Source organism: Haliotis asinina, chromosome 14 (genome assembly GCF_037392515.1).
Source record: "Haliotis asinina isolate JCU_RB_2024 chromosome 14, JCU_Hal_asi_v2, whole genome shotgun sequence".
Taxonomy (NCBI): Eukaryota; Metazoa; Mollusca; class Gastropoda; order Lepetellida; family Haliotidae; genus Haliotis; species Haliotis asinina.
The window spans coordinates 34934780-34947387 of record NC_090293.1 but is presented as its reverse complement, the minus strand read 5'-3'; the positions used below and the strand labels follow the sequence as shown (position 1 = coordinate 34947387).

At 39.7% G+C, this 12608-nt stretch overlaps 2 protein-coding genes across 3 annotated transcripts in view; one reads left to right on the top strand and one right to left on the bottom strand.

Annotated features, from left to right (window-relative positions):
• The window catches only part of LOC137261056 (nuclear pore complex protein Nup50-like), a 40413-nt gene extending 28881 nt beyond the window's left edge, over positions 1-11532 (bottom strand). The window contains exon 1 of the mRNA XM_067798722.1: positions 11385-11532. The gene's annotated coding sequence lies outside the window, so the exon portion shown is untranslated. The remainder of the gene's footprint in view (positions 1-11384) is intronic.
• Positions 11533-11771: 239 nt separating this feature from the next.
• LOC137261052 (PHD finger protein 21A-like) overlaps positions 11772-12608 on the top strand; it is a 42550-nt gene continuing 41713 nt past the window's right edge. The window contains exons 1-2 of one of the 2 annotated variants that reach the window (XM_067798716.1): positions 11772-12163; positions 12495-12527. In XM_067798716.1, coding sequence (XP_067654817.1) covers positions 12101-12163; positions 12495-12527 — 96 coding nt within the window. In that variant the 5' untranslated portion in view covers positions 11772-12100. The remainder of the gene's footprint in view (positions 12164-12494; positions 12528-12608) is intronic. The other variant, XM_067798715.1, reaches the window with a different exon arrangement.

The window sequence follows — 12608 nt, the reverse complement described above, 5'->3', positions numbered from 1 at the left end:
GCTAGTGTAGAGGCTAAGGCACTGACTTCATGTGGGTTGGAGGCTCGCAAAGGTTCCAATCCTGCTGCTTTAAGAGGCTCTCAATGTAACAGTTCTGATCCACACTGAGATAGTGTTGCAGGATACTTGTGAAAGTGTCTCAGTAGATACAGGGATAAACCAGCGCTTGAAACGTTGCCTTCTAGACTTGGTACTTGCGATGTATATCTTCAATGATTTGACTGGACATAATGATAAATCTTGAGTAGTCATGGGGTCTAGGGATTGAAGATAGTGCTGGTATGTGGAACTGTCTATCCGGTTGACCTGGCAGTTGATTTTTCCCATAAAATCCCATCGTAGGCCCAGATGAGCTGTCTGCTGATGACTTGCATCAAAGCCTGTGTGGTCTAGAGCATGAATTTCTGACATTCGTGTAGCTGTAGCCCAGGCAAGTAAAAACTGTGTCTTCTGAGTTAACAGTTCAAACAAGGTCCGATCAAGCGGCTTGTATGCATCACTTGTGAGATGCTGGAGTATGATGATTAGATCCCATGCTGGAGCTCTAAATCTACGCTGTTGAGGAGCGTAGCTAGGCAAGTAACTCGTGTACTTCAGTCAGCTTGGTCACCATTTCCATGGTGACAATTGAGCTGAGAGCTGCCAAGTATGTAGAGCCTTTCAGACCTCTGCAATGTCGTAGGTGACATAAATATTCTGCTGTCTGGGGATATGTTGCCTTTCTCGCCATGAAGCCTTTCTTCTTGGTGTATGTCTCAAACCAATTCCACTTGTCATCATAAAGGGTGCGAGTGGATTTCCTTAAGGCTAAGGTAACTGCTGTCGCTGCTCTCGTCGAGTATCCTCTGTGTTTTAAACAGATTTTGATACCTTCCACACGTGAAGTTGGAATGCAGATGGGTTGCTGTGTGCCTGTTTCGTGCAGGGATGGACGAGAAGATTTTCCCAATCTGGTAGTTTTAGAGTTGGTTGTCCTAACTCCTCCATGGTACCGGTGATACAAAGGTTGCAGTCTGTTTGTGGAACCTTGTTGCAAATAAGTCTGATTGCGGCGATCCAAACGATAACTTAAAACGCCTCTTGATGCATTATCCACTCTGTTGGAGATGGACGAAGTGGACGAGATAAGGTGTATGCCATGATGTTGCAGGCTCCTGGTATGTGACATGCTTTTATTTGGAGATTCACATTGTTGACCATATCGAAAACTTGAAACAACAGGTGTAGAAGAAATGGTGATCTCATTGACCCTTGTTTATTTAAGCTTAAAGCCACTGTTGAGTTGTCTGTGGGGATCATCAGTAGCTTGTTTTTCAGTGTTGTCTACCAGTGACGGATAGCATAAATCACCACTCTCATCTTCAACTGGTTGATGGGATGGGAGTTCTATCTTCCATCTTCCAGATTCCTGCTGCAACGTCGTTGTTTAGACGTGTCTACATAGAGATGGTTGTTGAATGATGACTAACATTTAAGTTCCTGTGCAGACATTCGACTGGCGGGTTCCCCATAGCGGGTGTGGTTTTAAGGTGTCCAGCATCGTAAATCGGTCAAGACGTGAAACCGTGATTTAGGAATCAGTTGTGGCGTCTTCTTTTGGTCATATCCTGTGAAGACATGAGCAGACCGAGTAGACACTGTTGTAATGGTAGTGGCGAGAGAGAGAGTAGAACTTGTTCTAACATCAACTTGAACTTTGACCCACGGATTCTCTGGGACAGTGGTATATTTCTATGTAGTGATGAATCAAATCCTGAGGAATTTAGATTCTCAAGTCATCTGAGCTGAGTTAGTAGCCTGATAGTGAAGTCCAACTGGTGACTGAGTTGACTTCTCTCATGAAGAACTTGTATGCCATGAAGATACGTCAGTCGTCGATTCCAGATCATCAATACCATTCATTATGAGCGTGTTGACATTTGCAGGAAGTCTGGCTGCCTGTCCGATCAGGAGCTGTCATTCGTTGCTGCAATCCTCGTGATAGGCCACTTGGAGCCTGCTGTTAAAAAACATCTATGCTGCCTGACGAATCAAATGACGCTGTAATTATTCTAGTGTGTAATTAACATCTTTCCAGTGTTGAAAGTCACCGACAACTTCCTGATATTGGCACAATAACACCACATTCTGCGTAGGGCGTTGTCTCTCAAAGACCAATCAGATTGTAGATGTAACGTCACTGGCTTTCTTTGCAGGGTGTGGTCTCTCGGGGACCAATCAGATTGTAGACGTGAGGCCACCGGGGTAGTAGACAACTGATCATCATGAAATTTTGTTCAAACGGTGATACCCTTGCTAGCATTTAGGTTTGTCCGCAACAATGCTGTTTGGCGAGCATGTGCCTTGATGAGTAAAGCCTGTGAAGAAATTTCCGCCAATTGAAGCTGATATAGACAAATTGTCTTCTAGGTAGATGTGTCGGAATTTTTCCACGGAAGATAATACCGTCATCTCTTGTGATCATAGGTGTACTTCGCAGTGATACGTTGTAGTCGTCTCGAAAAATCTTCGTGACGTATCCTTCCTATGCGAGTCCATGTCTGAAGGGAACGAAAAGTACTGACGGCGCCTTCGACAAACTGGGGAAGATCTTCTCCGTTGACGAGAAGACCTGTGAGTGTATTCACCCACTGGAGCTTCCTCACTCACACGAGCGTAGTCACCCATGTGAGTGCACTCGTGTGTGCTGATGTCTGTTGTGATGACTGAGGCTGTCTGACGACCTGGAGCGGTGCAGAAGTCGACGTAGATGAAGATTGTAGTCTTTGTTCTTCTTCCACATGACCTTCCCAAGCTCATGTTGGATGCAGGCGTCTGTGTCAAATGGCTGTGTTGAGTACAGCGACAACTGACTGTTCGAAGTGTAGCATCAACGCTGGCTCATCGTAGATATGTTGTTCCTGTAGAGGGACAATCTCGTCACTGAAGGACTTCTTTGTCGAAGAATGTTGATTCTGCGACCACTTCATCTTTGAGGACGATGGTGATCTAGACTTCGTAGGTTGCGACGCCCCCGTTCACGATGAAGTACTCTCCTGAGGTCTAGTTGACCCAAGGTATAACATCAGAGGCACGCCTCACTAGTAACTGGAATGAAAATTCAGCAGTTAATGAAAAAACGATTACCCGAAGCTAAGTCACCCTATTAGACATGACTAATGAAAGTTGACCTTGCCTGTCCCTCGCACGTCTGTGAAAAGAACGAATTTATACAATAAATTCTGAAACATGTAAATTTCTGCAAATTTCACAGCAAATAGTGGAGGAACAAAGGGCTTACACGCCACCGTGGGTCAACCGCTGACACCCGTAATCTACACTGTAAATACAATTTTATCAAAAAAGACTAAGTCTTGGTTGATGAAATATGTGCTACATCAACACCCAACAATCACAAATAAACAAATGGTGATACATATACATAAACCAAATACCGCATAGGACATAAATATAGTAAAATGACCGAAATACAGTTGTCCCTCGCAATAACGTGCTTTGCGATACCGCGGATTCAGTTAAACCGTGGGGTAATCTGTGGCTCCCAAAAGTTCATGTGTCATACAGATAGCGTAATGAGAGCAAAGCAATGACCTAGTAATATTTGAGGTCATAAATTAATCCTTTATGTTAAATAAACATCTACCTCATGCAGCTGTTGCTGGATTATCTGTTGTTTGAGTAAATTAATGAGATCAGCCCTTTGAACTGTCAAAACTAATTTGAACATCAAACATGCCGCGTGTTGTCACTGGAGTAACAACATGGCGGATGCGTACTCGGTGTCAACGGGAGTGTAATCCAGACAATAACCATGCAAAATGTCAAACTTAATTGAACACTTGACTTTCAGCATTGCTAAATGCAGGACTATGAACCTGTAAATACATGTAATTGTAAATATACAAAAGTACAAGCACTTTGATCAATATTTGTATTTTCATCATGCCATCATATAAACGTAGTGTTCGTTAAAGTTCATTGCGTGTTTTCTCTTCAATCTTGTCACACTGTGGACATTCTCCGGATTTTAAAGTGATTATTCAATCACTGCCTTTCTTTATGTAAACAAAATGATACAATATATTTCATTGACTAAACAGCTCGCATGCCACTGCCTCTCCATGTGTTCCAGAAGGTGAGTTGACATTGGCATCTGAAAAGAATGAAGTCATTGCTCACTTCTAACTCCCATACATTTTAATATCTGAACGATTAGTAATAATCATGTATACTGTTACGTTATGGAAGAAAGTCTACCGCGCAATCTGAAATTTCCCTTCATTTGGAAAAAAATGACAGCGCCAGGTAAAACTACTGACCATATCATACCACATTAGCAGATTTGCATATTAAAGATCGGTCTTACCGAAAGAAAACACCGAAACACTTTTGTAAGTTTTATTTTCTCTGTCACACGCTAGTTTCGTAACCATTCACAGATGCACATACTGTACGTTTTGTATATACACACACACACGTGTACCAAATGCAATGTATATATACACTCTTGTTGCTGGGTCTTTCACTCGACTTATGTTCATGTGAGCAATAATGCGGGTGTCTAATAACACAGGGGAGTTGTCCATGGACCCCGAGACCCGCGTTATTGCAAGGGACGACTGTAGTTGAAAAACTTCTTGCCGCAATGGAAATCCCAGGTAACTGCAGCCGCCCTTGTTGGGCGACATGGAGAAAGTGAGTATCATGGCTGATTAGCTGACCATGTGCGTGGGAGGGGAGGTGACTCATGGGTGATTGTGAATTTTACGTCCTCTTCTTTCTGAAGGGAACTTCAATTATTTCAGGTGTTCCACTACCTTCACCAGGAAGAGGAGATAAGCAATTAAGCATGAGTCAGGATAAGGAAAAATAATAATCTTAAGTTCAATGCATATGTACTCTTTATAGACCACTAAGACCAACTTTTAAATAGCACCTGTTACAGTGATAAAGTGCAAAACAGTTTTCACAATTCAAAACTGACAAATTTGAAAAATCTAAAAGCAGTTTCAAAATCAGTCACTCGGTTTATTGGCACTGGACTGATCTTGTTGCCCCTGGATATCTGCCACAGTTGTAGGAGTATGGTGCACCTGTGTTGTTCAGGAATATGTGTGAAATTGTGAAGCTTCAATTCCTCAAGTGTTTTCAGAAGGCCATTGACGCGGGAACATCTTCCACCAAGCCTGAACAAAAATGCATTCAGGTGAAAGAAATCTAACAAATGTTATTTAATACAATGAAATATCATTGCATCAAGATAAACATCAAATCCAGTATCATGTTTCTAATTTTTTTATCAAGATGAACATATAATAATATAGACATAATCACAATCTACATTCTGTTTTCAGTAGATCCTAACTTTCAATGTTATTAAAATAATAATGAATAGTACGTTCTTGATTCTATACTAGGTGTGGAGTTTTGTTCATAAAGTTTACTTCTCAAACCAGGCCTATGTGTATCATTTGAGGATGATCGCAAAATGATCAATTGAATTTTAAGGACTAGTTTATGTAACTTTCTGAATGGAAAAAAAAGTTTTTGATTTTTGCCGATAGAATATGTAAATACAAAAGTGTAAACGGCTGTGATATTTCTGCTGCCAAAATTCGATAGTACTAGAAATAAAACAAGATAACAGTCATATCCATCGATAAACGAACACTACAAGTGTCAGTTTCTTAATGTATGTGATTTTGATTTTAAGTGATTAATAAATGTGAGGATTTACTGATTTCTTATCAATGATATACTTACCCAAGCTTTACCAAAAACAGTAGCTGTTAACGATCTTCTCAGCGCTTCTGTCAATCAGCAAATGAAGGGGTATGCACTTGGCATCAATGTCAGAGGTGTTGTCACTGATATAAACTCTTATGTCATGGACATAATCCTGCGATAAATAGTTCAAGCCTTTCTGTTTCTGATTTCTGTGTTAAAGTAGCGTGACCTAGCAAAAATACAATAGATATTGTGTTCTGGACTGTCTACAGGCAATCGGTGCCTGCCAGTGTATCCACCATTTTGACAGTTCAGCATCCAAAAGCTTGGGCGACGTAGCAACAGTAACCAAGAAGGGTGGAGCTTGGTGCGAATGTTGGAACCATGTATACTTGCCATTTTATCTATCCACCAGTAGGCAAGCTAAGTCTTTGTGTTTCAACATGTGAGATTCCATTTACTCAACCCGCTTCACTAGGATTCATGTCTGTTGACTAATGCATTCGCATTGTTACTGAACAATTGTTGACCAATGATGTTCAACAGTACCTCAAGATACTGTGAGTGCTGCCATTACCTGCTGGTTGGGGTTGAACTTGACTGTCAGCACCTTCAGTATCGGTATAGTCCGTTTGGCTCAAAAGCATTTGTAACCTAACTCAAAAAATAATAAACATAACATCCTTAATGAAATGCTGATCATTATTGAAATATCATACCAACTCTGTGAGGTTTTTGCAGAATTTTCGTCCTAATAACAAAAAACATGTTTAACAAAGTGTCATTAAAATATTGTCAAAGTTCACTGTGTAAAAGGAAGGAGGAGTGCTTAGTCAGGTGTTTGAGAAGCATATGCACAAGAACCGATAAACTTATTTATTCATCAACCTCTGCTGTGCTGTCTCCATATTTTCTTGCACACCTGGCTGTCCCTTTCTTTGCATCCCTCCCTCGTAATAAATAGTGAACTGTGTCAATATTTTAATGATAGATTGTTTAACAACTTCTTGATTTCTTAGGAAAAAATTCTGCAAAAACCTTAGAGTTGGTGTGATGTTTTAATCACGATCAGTGTTTCATTGAGTATGCTATGTTTACTAGTTTTCGAGCTGAATTGCAATTCACCGGTCTACTTTTGAGCTGGGCTCCAGGTAACTTTTAGCAGTGTGGGTGTACTTACACCGAAAATAACAAAAAGTTGATTGAAAGAAGGATTCAAAATGATTATTGATTGTAAAATACATATTTTTGATTAATCAGAATTTTGTTGTTTTAGCATGACATACTTAAGTGAAATAAACTAACCATTAAATTTGATTGAACACAACAGCGAAAAGCTATGTGCAACTTTTATTGTTATATTACAATTCCAGTGTCTTTCTTGCAAGCATGCATTTCATTGCATGACAATATTAGTCGTTACAAACATTACGTAGAAAAACCCTCGAAAAAAAACCCTTGATAGGTGATTACATAAAAAATGTATATATTTCGATTATAACAGATGATCATTCACCATAAGTCCTCTGACAATCAATAGTGGATTTGGTTTCCTATACCCAACACTACTTTCACCTAATTTTGCAAGTGGAGGTGTACAGAAACTTTTGAAGGAGCACTGACACATTTTTGTGAGAGCAAGGTGATGATGTGGTTTGTTTGTTATAGAACAACTTTTCAGCCTTTAAACTTATTATATGCTAAACGTACATTCCCTGTTTCGTACAGACGAAATGGAGGGGGAAATAAAAAACCTCAAGATACCGTGTGTACATGAGCTTTTCGGGGATGTCTTTGTCATAACACTTAATTAACAGGTAACTACTTGTCATTTAATGACATTACATTTGCTTGTTGTTTAATGCTGCACTGAGCAATAATCCTACTACATGTACATGCCAATAACACAATGGAACAGACAATACAATGATCAACAGCAAGAGCACTGTCCTATGATCTACACAACTGTGTTGTATTGGCTAGTGAACCTGGACAATAAATTCCACAAGAGTTTTCACTGCTTCAATTGTGAATCATCTGATGCATATTGGAAAAATATACAGCTGACAAGTAATGTATATACATGGTTGCATTATGACACAGATTCAAGAATCAATCAATGCCAGTAGCTCAAGGAAGCCTACTGATTTGGCAGTGTCTCATACCGCTGACTAATCAGAATTCCCTGATCAGTTATCATAAAGAATCACACAGGCACTACCAGTCTCTTCATCTTTTTACTTTTGAAAACTTAAATTGCCGATTTCCTGTTACATAGCTTGCTAGTTTTAAATAATCTGTGAATTAACTGGCTTTTATCAACATAACTAAACACTATTAGGCATTCAGTGTATCATACAGCACAATTGTTCAGAGTTTTAAAAACTGCATTTGTCAAAGTTAGTATTTACGTTTAGCCCACTGCTGTAGTCATATGATGTGTGGAGCAATGCAATATCCACCAGAGTATCAGATACTTGGATAATCAACCACTAGAACTTTATAGTCTAATCTTGTTTGCATAGAGAATGCACTTTCTTCTCATAAATTACATACATATGTCTTCCACCATTACAAAAAGTGTCTAACGAATTTCTGGCTTGAAGCTATTAACCCATGCGACAAAAGATAAAGACCTCCACTTAGAAAGTTAGACAGTGTGGTTGGCTGGATCACCTATGCCTTCACCTTAAACTGTAAGTTTAGTTTTACACCGCCTTAAGCACTATTCCAGCAGTGGCACAGAGTGTACACCTGATATGGGCTTCACACATTGTACCCATGTGAGAAGTTGACCAGGCTTTAACCACAAGGCTACCCTCTTAGGCAATGGCTCATATTACAATGTTACAGTTCACAATGCTAAAACTAACAAGGAAGATATCCAAGTTTATCAAAAGGCTTATTAAAAAGTTTGAATGGATTGAGACAAAATCTAACTGACGACAGCAAAGAGATAACAAAGAGAGAACAGACATCACATTGTAGAGGCACTAATTTTCCTTAAGACATCTATTCCGTGCTACAGTGTATGACAATGGTACACCCTGGAAATACCTGCGCTCACAACTTTCAACAGTGGCAAGAACTGAATGTGAGTGTGTGTTATTGTATGCTTGAGTCAGTAATAATCTGGCTTCATGACATAGACCTGCAAATATGTAGGCCACTAAAACCTGTACTTGTTTTGACCATGATGACAATTTTTTCCATCTACAAGTAAATTATAACAAGATCCATCAGAAGACGACATATCCCCTCGGCCCCCACATATTGGAAAGGACAAGTCACCTGTCAGTTACTTAATGTGTTTTAGACTAACTTTGAATTGTTTAAACGAAAATCATGAAAAATATAAATGCCATGTATGTGTCAACAGCAAAAGGCACCACTTCAAGATGTGTCTCACATATCTGTCAAGATCTGTTGAAAGATATGAAATGGTTTTCGTGCTGCATAAACAAAGCCCATTCATCCCTTTTCGGAGTAGGTCCTAATCACTTCCATGAAAATGGAAAAATGATAAATCACCAAAATCTGTAAATAGCAAAAGGCACCACTTTGTGGTCTGCCTCACAAATCTGCCAAGTTTTCCTGAAAGAAACTAAACAGTTTTAGAGCTGTGCTCCGGAAACGAAGTCCATCCCGCCATTTTGAGACTAACTCACAATCGTTGCCATGGAAACTAAGAAAATGAATAATCACAAAAATCTGCAAATAGCAAAAGGCACTAGTTTACGGTTTACCTCACATATCTGGCAAGTTCTGCTGAAAGATATTGAGAAGTTTTTGAGTTGTGCTGTGTAAACAAACCTCATTCATCCTTTTTCAGAGTAGGTCAAAATCACTTCCATGAAAATGGGAAAATGATAAATCACCAAAATCTGTAAATAGCAAAGTCACCACTTTAGGGTCTCCCTCACACATCTGCCACATTTACAGAAAGAGATTAAGAAGTTTTTGAGTTCTGCTCAGAAACAAAGCCCATCCCTCTGATTTTGAGACTAAGTCCGAAACGTTTCCATAGAAACTGCGAAAATAATAAATCACATAAATCTGTACATGGCAAAAGGCACCACATTAGGTTCTGGTTGATATATCTACCAAGTTTTGCAGAAAAATATTGAATGTGCTTTTAGTTCTGCTCCGGAAACGAAGCCCTCCCCACCATTAGACTAACACCAAAAGGTTCCATGGAAAAACAAAAAACCATAAAAATACCAAAAATCTGTAAATAGCGAAAGGCACAACCATAGGTTGAGATTATTATATCTATGAATTTTGGTCTAAAAATATTGAACTGTTTTTGAGTTATGCTCCTGAAACAAAGTAATTACGGACGGATGGACGGACTGACAGTCAGGCGTCGACTGTATCTGCCTTCAATACATGCTGGGGGGTGGGGGGTTGTTTACAAAATGCATCAGTAACAGAGTAACAGAACTTAACCAGGCCCCCCTAAGTAACTGAAGGAATTACAGCAAATTTGAAGGAATTGCATCTCAAATGTAAACAAAAGCAGCCCACTCGCGAAACAATTGCAGAGATATCGGTAGTTTAGCGGTAATAATAGAAACACATTGGCCCTATCGGAAGCAATGTCGGTAATACTGGAAACACGCTCGGCCATCTTCAGAGATTTTTCGGTCGCGAGTGGAAACTCACGCAGCAAAACATGGCGTCGTTGGAAGAAGCTCCCGTCTCGGTGAGTTGTGTTTTTAGTTCCTACTATTACATTTTTATACTTTAAATCTTTGACCATCCGTGTTGAATGCGTTTAGGTATGAAGTGTTGTCAGGGCAATAGCTTATGTTTTTAGGAAAAGATTATCACTGCAGAAGAGTGTCACAAGTCATGCCCCCGGAGATTGTTTACATCTGAACATCGATGTCGTGCTGACATTGCTTCCGATAGGACCGATGTGTTTCTGTTATTACCGCTAAACTACTGATATCGCTGCAATTGTTTCGCGAGTGGGCTGCGTTTGTTTACATTTGAGATGCAATTCCTTCAAATTTGCTGTAATTCCTTCAATTACTTAGGGGGGCCGGTTAACCAAAATGTACAATAAGGTCACACCTTACACAAAGGAGGTACCAGCAACTTTTTCTTAACTTCAGCATGAAGTCAATCTACAGGGATAAAGTTAGCTTGATGTACACTTGTATTTATTTCATTGGATTGTAACTTGGGTTATTGTATCACAAGACCTGCAATGATTCATAACCTTAGCCAATAAACAAGGAAGAAACTCTAAGAGCGTTTATGTCACACAGTGAATGACCCTGACGTAAATGTGTTGCGTAAAATGTCAAGCTTAGATAACTGAACACTGACGAACATCTAGTTTATTTAACCCAAATTTCATGGCACATCACTTCCTGATGAAAATGGAGCAACTCTGTCAAATGACATTCCACGATGAATCAAACACCGTGAACGTCTGATATTCAAGCGTCAGTTTGTGTATTTGGAGGGCACTTCATAGTCGAAAAATGTACACTTAGACCAAACACTGTAATACACTCAAAGATCTATTTAAAGGGCACCTGTCGAAAACAGGTGACCAATGTGCAACATTGCCGGAGGATTTGTTGCAAGTTAAGGGGCGACCAATTTCGTGGTCAATAACTTTTAAACTGTCTAAAGTCACTCACCAGTTGTAAAATCGGTGTCAGCTGACCAGACTTGAATGTTAATTTGGTATTCTTTAAAACTTTTAAGTTAATGATGTGTTGACAGCCAAATCATAAGCAACACATGGTTGCCGCCATTTTATTTCGTCTCACCTGCTATGTATTCGTCCGCTGAACTCACAAATGAGTGGAAATTTGTTTACTATCGAATTACAACTTTAATAATGAATTTCAGCTCATGTGTGTTAGGAGTGATTATTTGGAGCAGAGGCAAAGGGTACATAAAATGTTTAATCCGTTAGAAAATATTATAAGTGATTATTTATACTGATAACAAATAGTCCGTGAGGTAGGAAAGTAGTGCATCTGGGCACCCAGCTCGCGAGAGTTTGACCGTAGCACTCCTTTATCGGAAGGAGGGAGAAAATATAGTACCGTTTACCTTGTACTTTGTAAACATTTGAATTGGTTATCGGTCCTGCTTTGTTTCTGTATCAACTTGAAACGGTTGTTTAGACAATTCAGTAGGCTCTAATTACAAGTACGGTGTTGTGGAACAACTTGACAGAGGATATGGAAAATACGCGTAAGAAAGTTGTCCGGTCCAGTTGTGTTTTTGTACTTTCTGAGTAACAGTATTTGTGATCTTGTTGATGTAGCCTGGGATTACCTGAGTTTCTAGCGGATACGCGAGACAGATTCCTTGGAACGGTTCCGGAAGCTGTCTGATCATCACAATGGATAGGACCGATCTCGATTCGATCCAGAGTAAACTTAAACTGGCGATAAAGAACCATCAGGTACCGTGACAAACTTCTCCGACTATCCTGATGATTGATTATCTCGTCTACCACTGACAACTTTCATCACAAAAGTGATATGATTAGTATTGTGATAGCTGTAGGGATTTGTTTTGAATTCATACTAGTTTTTTGTACGTTGCTTAACCTACGAGGTGTATTTTAAGTGAGTTTCACAGTGAAATGATGTTGTTTTGGTGCGACAGGTCGTCCAATAATAAAGCAGCACATCTTGTGTGTAGTGAAATTATGCGACCTTTCCAAACTTCATGAAGACTCGGGAAAGATGGAATCGGTGCAAGATTATAGTGTACATTTATTCTTATTGCAGATGCTGGTAGTGAAGATGAAAGCAGAGCCCCAGGTAAGGATGTTTATGTCTTCATCACTTGACCGCAAGCAGCAGCAACACCCCGAATCCCTTCTCTCTGTCTGCTCGCTAGCT